Consider the following 18262-nt stretch of genomic DNA (forward strand, 5'->3'; position numbering starts at 1 on the left):
ACCTGCAGTTGAGTACCCCTCTGTGAGGTGTCTTGTGTAGTTCAGATGCTTTGCTTTAAAAGCCATGGTGGCGTTTGATTTAGAAAATCTCTTTGCAGTCAGTTCTGTCATTCCCTGCGCTCGCATCATGTATGCCATGCTTCATAACAAGTCAGTAACACTTTAAACTGAAAGCTGTGTTGGGGGGAAAAAAAAGTGACAAGTGGAGTATTCAGCACAGAAAACCAGTCTCACGGCTTCTATGGGTCTTTGTGTGCATACAATGCCCTGTCAACAACCCTGTCTGTCTGTACTGACGGCCTATAGCACTATACCAACTCTTTCTGCTCTGATACTGTATTGATCCCTGTGAGTGTAAGAAGGGGAGAATGAATAATTTAGCAAACATCCTTATCAGTGCTGTGTCCCTGCTGAGTGCAGATGGAGGTCTGTCTGTCTGCGTGTTCGGTGCTGAAAGGGTTAAAGACTCCTACGCTGACGAAGCGAGCTTCTCACCCCCTCTCCCATCCCCCCCCGTCTCTCTCCCCCTCCCCCCTCCCTGAAACCACAGGTCTCGTCAAGCCCACGCCCTTTCGTCGCGCCTCCACTGACTTCACACCAGCAGAGCCTGCTGGCTTACTGGAAGCGCAAAAGAGGACACGCTTAGTTTCTCAGTTCCTTCTGAAACATGTCTCCCCGAGGAGAGTGCAGCAGAAGAGAATTTGGTTACAGAGTGGTGGCTGAAATTCATTTTCACCACACCTAGCTTTATACAAAAATGTGAATATAAAATGACTTCAAGGGAAACGTGTCCCTCATTGCCTTTATTTATACGTTAATATTATTTTTATTTTTTTCTCGTATAATTTAGAAATGAGAATGGGGATGATTAATATGTACTATGCTCGGATCCAGTGCCCCCATTAGACCAGGTTTTGTTGGTTTGTTTGTTCAGTAGTTTTGGTTTTAAATTAATAATTCAAGTAATTGAAAGTCTTACACTTACAGTGAAATTCATACAACCTGCATTGTATGTTCTTTAATTGAAGAACTAAACTGAGTTCCACAGGTCCATATCCAATTATTTTGCAGCTGCAGAATAATCCCACAGTAGCTGCTTTTTGATCTCCACCTTGTGATTCTTTGATATTCAGTGAGAAACCAAGTGAGACCTAAACTGTAGGTCCAGGATCATCCCTGTGATATAACAAAAACTGCATTGAATCACTCTGGTAATTTCCACTTCCAAATCTGACATAACAGTATGCCCCATAGTACATAATATATAGTACATAGTAATTCCATATAGGCCTATATAGACTATTAACCTTACATCAGTTCTTGAGAGTTTGAGCTGTGAGAGTAGGGGAAAAGATTATAAGATCCCATGGTATAGAGTAGGCCATTATATTGAATGAGTTCAAAAAATCTGGATGTGTGCTGATTGTCATTTAGAAATTAAGACTCTAGTACTGGGCCTTTACAGGTGATATTCTGGCATATTATTCTCCTGCCTTGACTAGCTGATTCTTCATTCTCTTTTTGAGGGTTCGAAAAGAAACGACCAAACAAGGTTGCTCTTATATAGAATAAAAAATTATATGTTTTTGTTCAAAAAAGTTTAATTTGGCAATAACTATATCTGGTGTTGAAACTGCTTATTAAGTTTCCAGGAGGTAGTCTGCTCTGGACAGATAACCGGAAGAGCTTTCTGGAGTTGAGTTGAATAGGGCGCATATGAAAAGGCTGGTTGTGAATCTAGCCTAGCTAGTGGTTTCTTGTTTTGAGTCATAGCCGCTGAGGCCTTTGAAACGTCACAGCCTTGCCGCTTTTCATGCTGAGTCACAGACACCACACTGGCCAACAGCTTTCTGAACTTTATCGCTCGCTCATTTTTATGCTTCCGTTGGTCAATAAAAATCTTTGCGTAATGACAGGATTAGACGAACGTTGCAGTGACTGAAGACTTCACTTTAACAGTTAGACTGATTGGTAATAGATTAACACTAAATCCCCCCCGATTCTCCCCAGTCCCCAGAATTTTCAGTTTCCTCTCATGTTTGCAATACATTCATTTTTGTTCGGACTTTTCCTGAAACGTTTTCTCTGTGGTAAACCAGTTGTAGAATGTATTAAATTTCATCTGCAAAAGCATGCAATTCTTCTTGATTTGATGTTATGGCACTGTTTAGAAAAGCTGCTAAACCCTGTTCCAGTTGTTTCATTTTCCAATTGATTCACATAAACCTCCCAATCTTAGTTTCTCATTTTTAAAAACAGTTTCAGATTATCATTGTAATTTAGGAGAAACAAAATGTTAGTGTTGTCAGAGTATGTGTTCCAGGCCATTCTTCCCACTTGTATTTGATATATAACCTCCTAATGCACCATGAACTAGACCTCTGACAGATGAACACTAAAGATTTACCCTGCAAAGAAGGGTAGGTGTCAGAGAGCTGTACAAGAGCTCTGGGAATAGCCTTTTTGTCTGTTATACTTGCCTAAATGTATTGTGCACTGAAACACGACCCAAAGCATCACAAAGTAACTTTACGGCCACAAGTTAGTTTCTAAATGAACGAGAATGGTCAATTTGCTTTGACTCAGTAGGCTGAATTAGATGACTGCACCATTATGTTATTTTGTATGGGAGTAAATTTCAGCTGTTGCCTTTATGTAGGGGTTTGCTTGAAGTAATTTCAGTAAACCATTTCACGTCTAACCCTTTAATATAAGTCACGGAAATGACAATTGCTCTGCTAAAATAAAGTTAAATTTAAATTCAATTAAGTGTGTAAGTAAGTTCTGCATTGTAAAAGGCCCATGTTGATGGTGTACACAATATGGCTGTTCAAAGTAAACTATAATATATTTTGTAGGACAGAAATTTCAGCAGTTCTGAGAGCTTTGCTAAGAGACTTCAATTTAAAAAGCATTTAGTTTTTGGAGGGGAAGTCAAAACGTATGTTCTGTATATGGACTCCTTAAAATGTTGCTAAAGATTTGTATGACACTTATTAGCTGCATTGTTTTAATCTCTCCTATAAGTGGTTGCAAGCTTAGCCTGGTGATAACTATCTTTTGAACAAGATCTCAAACCTTTTTTCTTTTTTTCTTCTAATCTTTGTTTATGAACAGGAAGCCTCATATTTGACAGATTTTTGTAAGGTTTGAAGAGAACAAATCTCAGTTACAACTCTAGACATGGGAACTTGACAGGATTAGTCGAGCCTCCTGAAAATCCCTAATGTAGATTCATGTCTATGGATCCGCCTGAAACAGGGCATTTTGCAGATCTAAATTACACTTGTCATGGATAATTCAATGGAGGTATCAGATCACCTCTTTGGTCACTTTCTTGCCTGCCATAAGAAGCTTAGTTTATTGTAGGCTGCAGAGTAACTGACAGTCAAACACTGCAGTCTTAAGAAGGGGAAATATAGCTATTTTGATCTATACTATTTAGCTAATCCTCTCCGTAGCACACTACATTTGTGTTCAATGGTGATGTAACAACTCGTTGCTTTTCTGCACTCCACCTACTACATAATACTATTCGGTTTGGAAAAGTACTGGAGACATTTTATTTTGTCTGACACATGTATGATGCCTTTCTTCAGTTTATTTAAAAAAATGTACTGTCCCATTTGATCTGGCTGTTGTGGTGTGATGGTCAAAACAATGACTTTGTCTGTTGTGGTTGTTATGTTGAAAAATCCTGTATTGAAGTATCTGTTTCTTGCCATGTGGTCCTTGGAAATTAATCAGAATTTTGGTTCCCTTCTCAGCTATGTGAGTCACCTTCTTGTATTCTGTTTCAGTAATGCCTTTTCTGTTTATTTATCCATTGGGCCTGGTGAAATAATGTTCTCCAGAATATATATTTTATCACTTGATGTATTTATTTTCCTTCTACACACAATACAATTTGTTATTTTGGAGACTTTCATTTAATGTCCATTTAATAAGCTACATCAGCTACATGTGCACGATTCCAGCACGATACAAAGAATAACATTGGAGCTTGTGGCTTGTTGGTCACATGCCATTAGAGTGGCATGTGAAGAAAAAAAACATTAATTCATTCATTTCTTTTAAATAACCGCTTCGTCCAATACAGTGTCATGGTGAAAGCTAGTAGCCGCTGGAACAACCAACCAACCAACCAACCAACCATCCAAGTACTGAGCATACCCAGACCTGCTTAGCTTTGAAGATCTGACTAGGCAAAGCAAGTTCTGGGATGTGTAGCCGTTCGACAAAAATCAAACCGTATGTAAATAATAAGAGGATCCTGGCCCTTGACCTGCTTCTTCTCCTGCCACTGTCAGTTTGTCTTTCTTTTCTGTATCCTTTTATGCCCACAACTTCAGTTACTGATTCTAGTTCTGTTTCTGCATTATTGTGTAATTAGACATGGAGCAGGATTGGCATTGATAAAGTTATAGAACAGCAAACCGTACATTTGGAGAATTGGACTGGAGTCTGGACTCGCCTTCTTTTCCTGGGTTCGCTAGAAAATATTAGTGAATTCCATAGCAACACTGGAGGTTTGGTGCTAAATACTGGCTAAAAAAAGAAGGCAATGAGGGCAAGGCAGCTTCACTTTGAATTAGCTGTGGTGAGGAGATCAGACAAGTGCTTAGATTGGGTATTCCAAAGAAGAAGAACAAAAAAGTCAGAGAAAAAGCTACACTTTATTTATGATTTTTACTTATATATTGATTTATTTATGTAGGCTATTTGTTCATTTAAATGGATAAAAAATCCCGGGCGATTGGCAGAGCACCAGTACAACTTTGCGGTTAAGTCATCGTGTTGTTATTTTAAATCAGGCTCAAAAGAAGCTCATTGTCAACTTGTCAATCTTTAGCTTAAGTGATATATAAGAAGCACTTGTGCACTTGTGTTTTGAAGTTTGTATTTTTTTCATTTTAAATTTTTCCCACCGTTCAGGCATTTGTTTGTCCGGGCCGCACCGATTTTTTTACCAGGCCTGAATAGCGCTGCAGGAAACCCTGCATTGTAATCCAGAAGATAACATGCAGGATTTTGATTCCAGATAGAATATGCACAAGCCTCTGGAATGCTGAGATTCAAGAGCAGCAGTATGAGTTCAACAGGGTAGACTGTTTGAAAGGAAAGAAACTCAAAGAGATCACAAGAAGAACTTGTGAGCAACCAAATCCTGCGCCTGTGCTGATTTGTAACATTTGTGTATTATTCTGGATCTAACATTGCCGTACTTTCCCGTGAGGTTAAACCACAGCCTATACGCTTTACACATTTGAAAAACAGAAACCCAGATGCTTTCACATCAGAGTCAAAGAATGTCTCTTATGACTGAGGATGTATAAGCTTCTGTGATTAGTCTACGTTATCACTCTTATTGCCAGTACTCGTCATGGCCCCTGGGGGTTTTAACACACCTGTTTGTCTTTGTATTTCAGCCCCACTGGCAAGAAGTTCCGGAGCAAGCCCCAATTGTCTCGATACCTGGGGAACACATTTGACCTGGGCTGCTTCGATTTCCGCACTGGCAAGATGATGCCTAGCAAACTACAGAAGAACAAGCAGAGGCGCAATGACACCCTCAGTCTATCCAAGGTACTGTCAGCGATGACCTTGATGTTTCTGGGCTTTTCAGACACCTTTTTTTCTTCTCACCAGGGATTGGGCAATGAGCTAATTAGACATCTGTATTGCTGAGCACCCACTGTGGACTGACTATATTGCATTGCACCAGAAACACTTTTTTTTTTTTTTTTTTTTTTTAAGACATTTTAAAATTGAAGGGTAATACAGTTTTGTTAAGATGAAAAGAAAAATAATGATCTTCTAATTCTGGGTATGGGGTATGAAATAATGATCTTCTAATTCACCTGAAATTCACTTTTTTTTATGTAAAGAGTTTGATTTGGATTAATTTATTCCACATGTTGAAACTCCTGAACTAAATATCATGTGTTCACTCTCCAGCACTACTGTTTTTCTGATTGAATTTTTCTGGGCTTTAGAATACATTGCATTAAAACTAAGGGGTCTTTCACACCTATGGTATGATGCGAATTTAAGTGCGGTTCAGTTCGTTTGGAGCAATATGTGAAACCTGATAGTGATTTAATCACACCTGGATGTCAATCAAACCAAACGGTCCGAGACTACTAGAAAAGGGTGGTCTTGGTGTGTTTGAAAGTGAACTTTTGTGACATTGCTCTGCCATTTGTTTTGCAGTATGAAAGCAAACACGTTCTGGTTCACTTGGAAACGAACTGCTCCAAACAGCGAACCAAACTGTTGAAGTGACGTACTCAAATGCTAAGGAACTGCCCAGCTTTGTTCCTTCATTGAAGCCCTACAAACTACCTGACAGTGCAGTACTTGCAAAATGCCTTCACTGAAAAACGCAGTAATCTCTCTGTATGTTCCGTTTCTTTTGCGGTTAAAGTTCCAAATATAGGAAAGATAGCGTAACACCACATGTGAAATATTTTTTAACAGAACTTCCCCTGAAGTAAATTGCAAGAGAACCAAGCTCGTTTGGAAATGTGCAATATGAAACAAAAAGAATTATGGTCCGTATATAGCTTCAAGTGGACTACACAAATTAACTTTCCAAGAAATTCAAGTTCAAGGAAATGTTCCTGGTGTGAAACATGTTGTTTACAAGTGAACCACAATTTAAATGATTTGCAAGTGATCTAGGTGTGAAAGTGCCCAAACACAGCCTAGAGGATTATTTATTAGGAACGAGTGTGACTTCAACTCTTGCCTTCATTTTGTCCTCTCACTGGGTGTGATTCACTTTTGTCAGCCCAATGCTACAACCCTTTTTATTTTTACCTATATGGAAAATTGATGCTGGATAAATATCCTTTTGTCATTTCCAGCCGGATCTCCCCCTGCCCCCATGAACCTTATCTGGAAAGGTGTTTGGCCTGGGAAGAATGAGATCAGTAGAGCTTGTTAGGTTTCTGTTAGACCTCGCCAGGTGCCTCTTAGATCACAGCCTGAGCTCTCTTGATGGAGGTGACACAAGGGTGAATAAGCTGAATGTATTCCCCCAGGGCTGATGAATGGGGTACGTAAAGTTTGAATCCAAAACGCTGCTGTATACCAAACCCAGTCGACTGAGATCTCTGTTTTGAACAGGCTTTAAACCACCTAAAAAGATGCATGTCTTTTAAAATGTTTCCAATACCCCGTGCTGTTACTTTCATTGTTATCTCTAGTGGCAATTCAGTACTTAAAAGAGCATCTTCATTTATTTATTTATTTTATTTTATTTTATTTATTTATTTTTCTCACCTATCTCAGATCTTTTGTTGGTGGGACGAATTTAACATTTGTCTAATTCATCGTTTGTTTGTTTTTTTATATATATTTTTTACATTGGAAAAAGTGCAGCCCCCCACCAGACTGAGTTTGAACAGCCACCCCCTTTACTATTATATATGGTTGTGATATTATTGTGAACAGAACTTTTGAATGATTGGAACGGTAAACTTTATCTCAGGGAAATGCAGTGCAGTTTCAGTGTATTCACAGGTTTGGTACATGACAAGAAAATTAAAATACTGGTCAGAACTCATGACAAGGTATGCTGCCAGTAGAATATGTAGAGTGGAGACATCTAGATTTATGCTGTAAAAAGTGCTGGGGAAAAATATATGTAATTATATAACTTTTTTTTTTCTCCAGTGATCATCTCTATTGGCAAGCATACTGGAGCAGTGCAGATTATTGGATAGAACTGAAATATCCCTAATGATCTTACAAAGAAAAAGGTAATAGAGACAGATATGCCATGTTTTATAACAGTGCAGTGCAAATATCTTAGCTTATTCCAATCTTGCAAATCTTCCTAGCCTGCTACTGTGCATCATGTAGAGGTTTTAGCTAATTATGGCACACCTCTGCTTCACTTCCACCCAGGGTGAGTGTGTGGCTAACTGCAACCTGTCCTTCCGGTGTTTGGTGCTTTCTATAGGAACCCTGTTGTTTCTTTAATCAAGTGATAAATGACGTTGTTCTGTAGCCTGGCAATTTAACTACTCTTTAGTTGATAGCCTTCTTATATTTATGGACATGAGTAGGGCAGGGCTGGTGACAGATTTTTAATATCGATATACCAATGAAGGGTGTTATTCCGAAATTATTTCAGAAGTAGGGAGACTCTTCAAATTCACTTTCCAATTCTGTTTTATTGTTTAATCAAACAGTAGAATTACTCAGATACAAAATGATGATGCCAAAAATCATATCACCATAACAGGTGGTTTGGTAAATTCTAGGGGTGAAACGGTACGTGTATTCGTATTGAACTATTCGGTATAGGGTCCGCAGTGCACGGTTTGGTACTCACTGCGAACCGAACAATACATTAATCATGGCGTATAATGGCGTATAAATTAACATGAGAAAAATATCCCATAGTAATAAAGTTGTCTTTATTAAAAAAAAAAAAAAGAAAGAAAGTTGTTTCGTCTCGTTGCTGTATGCAGCTCCGCTCATTAGTAATTTCACTCCAGAGGTGAGAGACTGTCGCAGCAGCAATTAGCTTATGAAGGAATTAGCAGTTAGCTAAATGCAAAGGAGCAACATGGCAAGCATTGGCGAGCCAGAACTAGAAGACGCCCCAGTATCATTCAGGTCTGCCGTCTGGGAACATTTCGATTTCCCTGTAAACTATAACAGGGATTACCAACGAGTGGTGGATAAAACTTCTACAACATATAGGCTCTGTTCATTGACGATAGCCTATTCGAGTGGCAATATGAGTAACATGACTACTCATTTGTGCCGACATCACCCCAAAGTGCCAATCGGTGGGACTAGGCGAAAAAATGAAATGGCAACCAATCAGCAACCACTTCTCTCCACAGCCTTCAGGCAACAATATGCGTCTGACTCCAGTAGGGCTAAAGAAATCACCGCAGCGATAGCAAAATTCATAGCGGCAGATATGAGACCCTTCTCTGTGGTAGAGAATGCGGGGTTCAGACACATGTTTAAAGTGGTCGAGCCACGCTTCACCATTCCTTCCCATACACATTTTGCCCAGACATTAATACCTGCCTTATACAATAAAACAAAAGACGAGCGACAGGGTAGCAAGAGGGTATTCTCCACAACGGCTGACATTGTCACAGCAAGCTGATCTGTGCTCACTGCAGATAATGTGGAGAGACCAATCTTCTTAAAGAAGAACTTGAAAATCTGATATTTTGTGTAAATACAAATTACATATTTCTCAGGCATTGATTTTTTGTCTATGTATCGAAACCGTTTTGTGAACCGAATCACCCCTAGTAAATTCAGTCACTTAGAAACCATTGGAGCAATCATTTGAATACCCTTAGAGGCAAGAATACCCTTAGTTGGGTTGCGTAATTGATTAATAATTCACATGTGTTCCCAGTATTTAGAAATTGGTGATTTAAGTTGACCTATAAAAGTAAGTGGATTGGGGCTTTCCATGACCAGGGTTGGAGACCACTGTTCTTCACACATTTATTACCAGAGTGTTACTAGAGTAATACCCCTTTTTACAAGGCAGACTTCGTTTAGTTTTTCTGTTTTCCTGACTGAGGCAGTCAAACTCATTTTTCATTAAATAAGGACTTGAAACCTTATTTTAAGAGGTGCAAATCTCCATGTTCTAAGCTAGGGCATTTACGTTATGCATGTACAATAACTCAACACCCTGGTCCTTTTCTCTGAATCTCTGAACCCTTTCTCTTGGTTTATTAGCAAATATTAAATACTGTGAAATGTTTGTTTGCATTTAAACATAATACATTTTAATGTAAATTGTACCTCTGGAATCATTCTGGTTTAGATATTGAGCCTACATAATTTACTCAGATCTCTTCATGAAAATTGTAAGGTTAATTTTGGTTTGGAGTGCTTCTTTTAAAATGTAATTATGACTTCATAGTCACATTTTTTGAGTGTTTCCATAGCAGTATAAATTACTTATATTTTCAACATCAATCATTGGCAAAATACAAAATATAAATAAGGAAAGGCAATCTAGATTACTTTTTCTAGGCCCAACAAGGACTATATTGCAAATAAGGACTATATTCCTCTGCAGGAATGTGCATTAATTTAATAGTATAGGCCTATTTTATATTGTATTTAGTTGGATGCATAGGATTCTTCACCAAAAGTCATCACAAATTTAATTTTTGTAATTCTGTCTTTTCTATTGCTTTATGTACAAGATAGATTTTAGTTTATTTTGTGGCATAATAATGCCATATCAGTGAATATTAGTTCCTGCTAGGTTTTCCATATGTCTGTAATCAATTCCACTATACCCATTATCTGCATCCGTAATTCTGCACTTTAATTTGACCAACATTGGGCCACTTATAATGTGTAGGCCTAATTATTCTCTGTAATATGCATGCATTTTTACTTGAACACCTGAAGTCTATCAATACACAAAAGTATTAATTTACTGCCAGAAGAAGTTATTCATTTTTAGGATTTAATTTTACATATAGTCAATTAAACACTATAAACACCACTCACATGTGTGGGAAGTGTGGTTGGGGTCATTATCTTTTTGCAATCTGAAAGTCTGCCTAATTAGCTTCTTTCCAGTTGGAGTAGCATGACAGACTTAAGTATTCCACTGATTTTTTGAAGATGGCCAACATCAACATTTTTAAAAGTATTTTACCATTTGTGTCCGTGTTCCTTCTTATCTTATTACTTTAACTTCATAGCATACTGTGTGCCATATTGGACTTATCAGTAGAATTTGATCTTCAGTTGAAAATCATCCAGGATTTCAGACTGGGGTGATTTGATTTCACAATAACCACAAATCCAAACCACAGAAGCTGTGTTCTCTGACATTGACGTGCTACAATATGTGGCTGAAATTACTTCTCCCAAAGTGCAAATTTAAAATAAATAAAAGCAATTGCTAATACGCATGATATAAGGGATATATAGGGACTTGCCAAATTGCACGTTCTTTAGAGAACGGAATCATGAAGCAAATTACTTTACAGAATTTTGTGCTAGAATTACATTCTTGCAATACATGGTAATTTGTTGCCAATTCATAGTATTTTTTTTGTGTGTGCATATATATATATAATATTTATTTATTTATTTAAGATTACATCTCTCAGTGTGAATGAAAATGAAAGGGAGTTAGGGTATATGAGAGGAAGAAAAAAGGAGTGTTAATAATGTATCTTGGCTGTGCACTTGTTCCAGTGTTTCAAAATATATCTGCTGTGGCCACGTTGTATAGACTAGTTCAACCAACCTACGCAGTTGGTAGGATAATAAAATATTTAAGATTACATAATCTGATCTGAACAAACCATGTGCCAAGATATAAATGTACTAAAAGTACATTTTAAATATTATCTGCCTTTTGCAACAGGAGACTATAATTTCTTTCTTAATTTTTTCCTCTAGGTGTGTGTAATAATCCCAGTAAACTGCTTTTTGTGAATCAGGTATTTGTGAAACATATTACAGCTACAGCTCTATATTTAATGTACAGGACATCTTCACCTTCACAGATAACATAGAAGTGGGATGTCACATTCGAAATTGCACCTTCATTCTTAATGTGAAGCAGTGTTCGCCTAGAGGTGCTCGACACTGAAACTCTCTTTTTCTCTGAACACTGATGAAATGTTGTTGTGCTAAGCAAAGAAAACAAGATGATAAAATACATGTGTAAGTCATGTCAGTAGTGCCTAAACTGAAATAGTTGTAAGTCATATTTATGTGTTGTTCCCTTACCTTGTAAAATTGAATCTGCAACCTTTTTAGGTTCAAAACCATTGGGTTCATTCAGGTCATATTGATGATAGGTGCTGTAAACTAATGTGAAACATGGATATAACGAAGTTCGGGAATAAGGAAACTAAAACTGTAATACTGATAATATTTTGGTTAAAATAAAACTAAAAATCGATCAAAATCCAATCATCAATCAATATAAGTAGTCTGAGTAGGGTTTCATTTAACAGTTTTTTTGCACTTTAATATGTACTTTAAATTAAGCACAGACAATACATACATCCTGGTCTGTTACCCCAGTTCCCTCCTCTGATCTCAACACCAATTGATTGTATCTTTACAGTTTAGGTACAGCTAATTAGATAGTCACAATTGTATATTTGTCTCATGAAAAAGATAAGTGCACAATAGACAAGCATGTTGTTTTCTAACCTTATTTAGCATCAGCAGTTTATGCTTCTTGCTTTCCTCTGAAAAATGCATAAAGCACCTGGAAAGGTGGTACATTGAAAGAAATGCAGTAAAACAGAGTGCAAAGGAGTCATTTTAAAGATAGGGTCATTCTGTAGGCAAGATATAAAAGCAGTTTTAATTAATATTAGGAACAATTGGAACATTTATATTTTTCATATAACATGCTGTTTACAGGTGTTATGTTCTTTAGATCTCTTTAATTTGAGCAATTTGAAGCACTGTTTTTCAAACTTTTTTGGTCTGTAGACCACCTAGCCAATGCAAATATTTCTGCAGACCATCCAGCTCCCCACCCCTGATGACAAAACGTATTCGCTTATCTCTGAATACCAGTAATACCAAATGATTCATATTACCCGAACTAAAAAGCTATATGGTGCTTTGGGGAGGAGGGGGTTAGGGCGGGGCATTTAGACCTTATCCCACCATTAGGCCTACATATAATACTAAAACTGCCACTGCACTTACCTCACCCTCTCCCATTTGCCATTTTAATGTCAGATGCTGCTGCTTTTTGAATAGGCTGTGTGTGACAGAGAGCAGCAGCTTACTCCAGCCGGTAGGAAGTTAAATATCGTTAATGAAAACAATTTAACAGAAAAGGTTGCTTTTATTTAATCAAAGTAGTTGACCTACACTTCATTTTAAAATATCATGAGTACAATATTAATTCATATACAACAGTCACTAGTTCCAAATCAGCCTGATTTGCATCAGCCCAGGGGCCACCTGTGGGAACCACTGTTTTAAAGAGAAAAGTCAGGGGTTCTTAAAACAGCAAGACAGTGAGATCTGAACAGGAGTACGATTCCTTGCACCTGGGATAAATTAGGGTTACTTAAAAAATAGTTGAAGTTCTTTCAGGCCTTCACTATGTTCAAGTTCAATTTTACCCCTCCCTGAGAGTGTTCGGGCAGCTTATCTGTGTGTCAGCAGGGCAGGGCTTTTCTGTACGGCGTGAACGCCCTTTTTTCACAGATAACAGAGAAATGGTACTGCCCGACACCTGGCAGCCATTGCTAATGCCATTCTGCTTTGGGCATTCATCAATTTATACTGGTAAAAGGTAGTGCTACGAAACCAAGAATAAGCTTTACATCTCTGATATATATTTGGTCCATATTAAGTATATGATATCCATCAAAAACATATTTTGTTTTTGTTTGTTTACTTTGCTTCAATCAAAACTTCCTTAGTAAGGTCGTAAAGGACTAACTGCATTTTCAACCTTATTAATTATCAGAACATGTGACTGTAATGTAAACAGATAGTACAGATTGCATGCTTTTGAAAATACAAAATTCTATAATATGTCCTCATGTTGTGATGTATTATTACATATTAGGTATCACAACATATTTATCATTGTTTTTGCTATTTTGTCTTCCCTGTTGTTGGCCCTCTACCACAATGCTGCTGTGCCACTCCATGGGCGTTCCCTATTCACATACTGGGCAGGCTCAACCTTGCGGAGCTTCTTCCGTGTAGCAGTCCCCAACTAGCCTAGCTGCTCAGAGAAGGGGCTAGATAACATCTAAAGAATGTGGTACTGAATGCAGGTCTTTAGCAGAGGTGACTGAGCACAAAGGCTTGCAGGAAATCCACCGACTGCCAGAAAACCCTTTAAAACAAGGACAATAATTGAGCTCCACTCAAATTGGTATGGACTGTGACTAATTGTATCCAATCTTTTGCCACAAGTAATTAGTCCAGCCACCTTCTGCCAGTGAAGGTTTATGCCAGAGAATAGGCCATGTGTTACTTTTTTAATTCTTCTTATTATTATTTTTTTGTATTATGAAGGATCCCCTGACTGCCAGTATGTACTATGATATTGTCGATATGAGTGTACTGCCAGCGTTGGTGGATTTTATTTTGAATATACCGTTTTGTAAAGCTCGGCCTGTACCTCCTTGGTTGACGGAGCGATGGTAACATTTCAAGCCCTGCTCAGAGTCATAATTTCACAGAACCACTCTGGGATTAACTGTGATGGTGAATCAGGGGGAGTCCACAGATACCAATTTCTCTCCCTGAGCTACAACCCGTGTTGGAATGACTCTGTTCCTCTGCTATTGAACAGAAGGGTTTGAAGGAGTCATCAAGGCCAAAATAACTGCTTGGGTAATTCTAATTATGTGCAGACTGTAACTGCCGAAGAAACTTGCAGACTAAATAAATAATCTGCAGGACATTGAAAGACTTGAGTGCATGGGAGTCACTTTAAAGATAGGGGCATTCTATAAGCAAGATATAAAATCTGTTTTGATTAATATTAGGAACACGTATTTTTCATTTAACAAGCTTTGTAAAGGTGTTCTTTAGATGAGTCAATTTAAAGCCATGTTTCTCAAACTTTTTTGGCTTGTGGGCCACTTAGCCAATGCAAATATTTCTGTGGAGCACCCACCTCCCCAGCCATGGTGACAAAACACATTTGCTTATTTCTAAATACCAGTAATACCAAATGATTCATATTTCCGGAGTAAAGCAGCTACAGTTAATATTGTACAGGACATGGGCATTTGTCAGACTGCAATCCAGTGTTGTGACAAAATAACAATTATAGCCAAATGGAAAGTAGAATACAAAATGGTGGAAACTGTAAAACTGCTTCGGAATATTGTTACAAGTGACTTTTGATGTTGCTTAAATAGTTCTGAAGATGCAAGTGTCTTGTGGAAACCAGGCATAACCAGGCTTGGCTTGTTAAATGCATTGAGATCTATTTGAATAGTTTGAAATGATCTCCCTTTGTTGTTAAAAGCAGTATTTCTTCTGTCTGTTTTACTTTGGAAGAATTTAGGAACCACATTTCGAAGGGGCCAAACATTTCAAAGGGAAAGTCCCCTTCACACCTTTTTGAGGGAGGAAAATTCAGTGCGAAAATTCCACTTTAAATGTGTTAGCCACATTCTGCATTATCGGAGTTCCTTAATTGTCTTGCTTAATTTTAAAAGTTTAAAATGAGAGTGCTTTACAAAATACAACATTAAAGTTACATCAATTGAAACGAAGCAAAACAAACCACAACATTATAAGCTTTTCTTATTTTGCTGTAAGTTATTGTTAGCTTTACTCGTCTCCCCTTCTCTGTTAGCAAAGAATATTGTGGAAATAAGAGACATGTGAGAAATGGTCAGAAACCATGTCAGCTCAGTTCAAGTCCAAGGTTTTAATCACAAAAGGACTTGTGACTGCTTGTGATTTGCATTATTAAGACATTCAAATTTATGTCCCAAATTGTTTAAATTTATTTCTTAATCTCCCCGTCACCGGAGAGATCTAATGGACTTGACTCAGTTTCTGTAATGACTGCATTTAATTGCTTCTGCATAGTGAATTCATATTAAGTGAGGAGTGCAGTTAAAAACAAAATTAACCCAAAAATGCAGTTTTTATTACAATGTAAAACTTTGGACTAAACTATCACTGGATTAAGTTATCCTTACATCAGGATTGGGGAAATATATGTTTAACTCTTTATACTGCTTCTCTAACCTGTACATGTGGAAGTTCTATGAAGTGCATGTAAGCAGTCTTACTGGGGTTCAGCACAAGTCGGAGCTGTAGCAGACGCAAGGGGGCGTTTAGGTCTAGGAAGCAGCAGCTCTTTTAGGGAGGGCTGCTCCTTGTTTAAAGTGTGTAAGGCTTAGGAACGGGGCAGTATGACGCAGCATAACGCCACCTTTAGCGCTCTGCATTGTGCCTTGGTACATCAAGACCGCAAAACACAGCAAGCTGGTTTATTATTTTTTATATTTTGCTATGCCACGCTACTGCTGCTGCCCATATGTCGTAACATTTGACATCAGCACACAGGAACTTTCCCCTCCTACTCCACGTATTTTGGTGTATTAACCCTATAAATCCCTGTCCAGGCCTACTTAAACAGAAGCCCAGTTGTTTGAAAGACCAAAATATTTTCCTTGAATTAACACTTCTTAATTATGTCTTGAAAAAAAAAAAGAAAGTACAGATGTCGGACTCATTTTCAATTCAGGACTTTGTACTGTTTCACATTCATATGCCATAAAACTCAACTTAAGAAACAATTTGTAGGCGTGTTAAGTTTTCATCGTTAAGTATTAATATGATTTTATGTCATTCCATTGTTAGGTGTAACCATAATGTGTTATGGGTGGTAAAATTAAGCAATTTGCAGTTTTTGGCACTTGAAACAGGAATGGTGAGCTATTTTAGAGAATACTGGTCATGTTTTCTTGATGGTTTGTGTTAACAAAGTAGGCTATTTGTAATTGCAGGATTCTTGGTTACCTTTCAGAAATTACTTTTTGCAGATGCATGTCCATGCATAATATGCTGTACAAAGGGGGAATCTATACAGTACACATATACACAGCGTTGTTCATGTTCTCTGCATGAGGCTTAAATGTGTTTCAGGTTAGCCCATTTTTTGTCTTGGGGCAGCTGATTCTGTGGCAAAACTCCAACCTACCTACACACTTCCTGAGCAGGATCCCAGCTTATATGGGCTAATTTTATAGCTCGAAACCAATAAAAGGTGGAACATGATAGGGAAGATAAAGGCCTATGTCCCACGTTATTGAGCCTTTTATGCCAGGCTGAGTTTCCTGATGTTACTTGGTTTCCTCTTCTTCCTCATCAGGATTTTGATGCATGAATGGGTTTTCTGTGACAAAAAACAAAAAACACTGGGATGACACTGATTGAGCTTTTTATTTTGATTGCAGCTTCACCCTCTGTGTTGAAGCTCTTCATATTTGCATAATATTTACATTATTGGTTAGATATCGGGTTTATTTAGGTCCTCTTGGTTGTGTTTATTTATTGTTTTTTTTTTAAATCACATTTATTTGTTGATCTCTTTTCTTTTTGTTATTTCATTGCTTTTGTATTCTGAATATCATCTCATCCTGTTTACTGATTCAGTTTAGTGTGTGTCACTAACTACTAAATTATTTTAGATTAAAAGTTGAGGGAGAATGACATCTGCATTGCAAAGCCTTCAGCCTGTACTGGACATCCCTCAAAGTGGGTTCTCTGTCTCCTCAATAGAAAACAAGACAAACAAAAATAGCTATTGCTATGCTGTTGGATTTACTACAAGCTAAGAAGGAACTTATATTTATGTAGATGACAGGCAAATAAAGGGCGAATATAAGGATGAATGCCTTGTAAAATCTTGGTGAGTTATTTTTTTCTTTCTTCCATTCATTCTAGGGAAAACCAGACTTAAACACTTCACTGCCTATCAGACAAACTGCCTCCATTTTTAAGCAGCCTGTTACCAAAGTCGTCAACCATCCGAGCAACAAAGTGAAGTCAGACCCACAGAGAGCGACTGAACAGCCTAGACAGGTATGAATTTCACGTCTCGTGTTTTTCTTGACGCCTATAAAAGTGCCCCTTACAAACAATGTCTCAGAATATTATACTGTCTATTCTGATTATAATACATTTTTCCATTCGGTGGAAATGACAGTCCCTGCTAGAGGGAAGTAAAAGGGAAAATGATTAGTTCTCCTTTGTGGTGCCAGTCCCAGAGCATAAGGTATCAAACACTATGTGGTTCAAGGAGCCTCTTTAATCAATGCCTTTTTCTGATGCCTAGGTAAGCTAGTAATTTTTGCTTTGCATAATAACCGTAACCCTCATTACAGTAAGTGTTGGATGTTTAGTGATCTTTCTTATTCATCTCATCTTCAAAAAGGATTTCTTGCGACTCTTTCAGCTCCTTCTATGTTGGGACCCTTTAGAAGAAGTCTTTTAAAGCATCCTTTCAGAAATTCGTATTTTTTATCCTTATTCCTCAATAATTAAATTTTACATACAGAAGCATCAGATTGGTACATTAAACTTGAATGGATTTTACCATAATGCAAGGTTTAACACTGGTTTTGGGAACTGTTACGCCCAACATTGAAAAATTGGTTTAACATTCAAAATACAGGCAGGAAAAATAAAGGAATAATTGTATATAATCATGATTTTTGGCTGTGATTTTATTAAAAGGCAGGCATACTAACTGTGTACTATTTATTTA

The 18262-nt window shown here is 37.6% G+C and overlaps 1 protein-coding gene across 1 annotated transcript in view; it reads left to right on the forward strand.

Moving 5' to 3' along the window:
* Positions 1-18262, forward strand: part of mbd2 (methyl-CpG binding domain protein 2) — a 50674-nt gene that overhangs the window by 9332 nt on the left and 23080 nt on the right. The window contains exons 2-3 of the mRNA XM_066710964.1: positions 5430-5586; positions 17440-17577. Coding sequence (XP_066567061.1) covers positions 5430-5586; positions 17440-17577 — 295 coding nt within the window. The remainder of the gene's footprint in view (positions 1-5429; positions 5587-17439; positions 17578-18262) is intronic.

The sequence above is a fragment of the Amia ocellicauda genome, chromosome 8, assembly GCF_036373705.1.
Source record: "Amia ocellicauda isolate fAmiCal2 chromosome 8, fAmiCal2.hap1, whole genome shotgun sequence".
Lineage (NCBI taxonomy): Eukaryota > Metazoa > Chordata > Actinopteri > Amiiformes > Amiidae > Amia > Amia ocellicauda.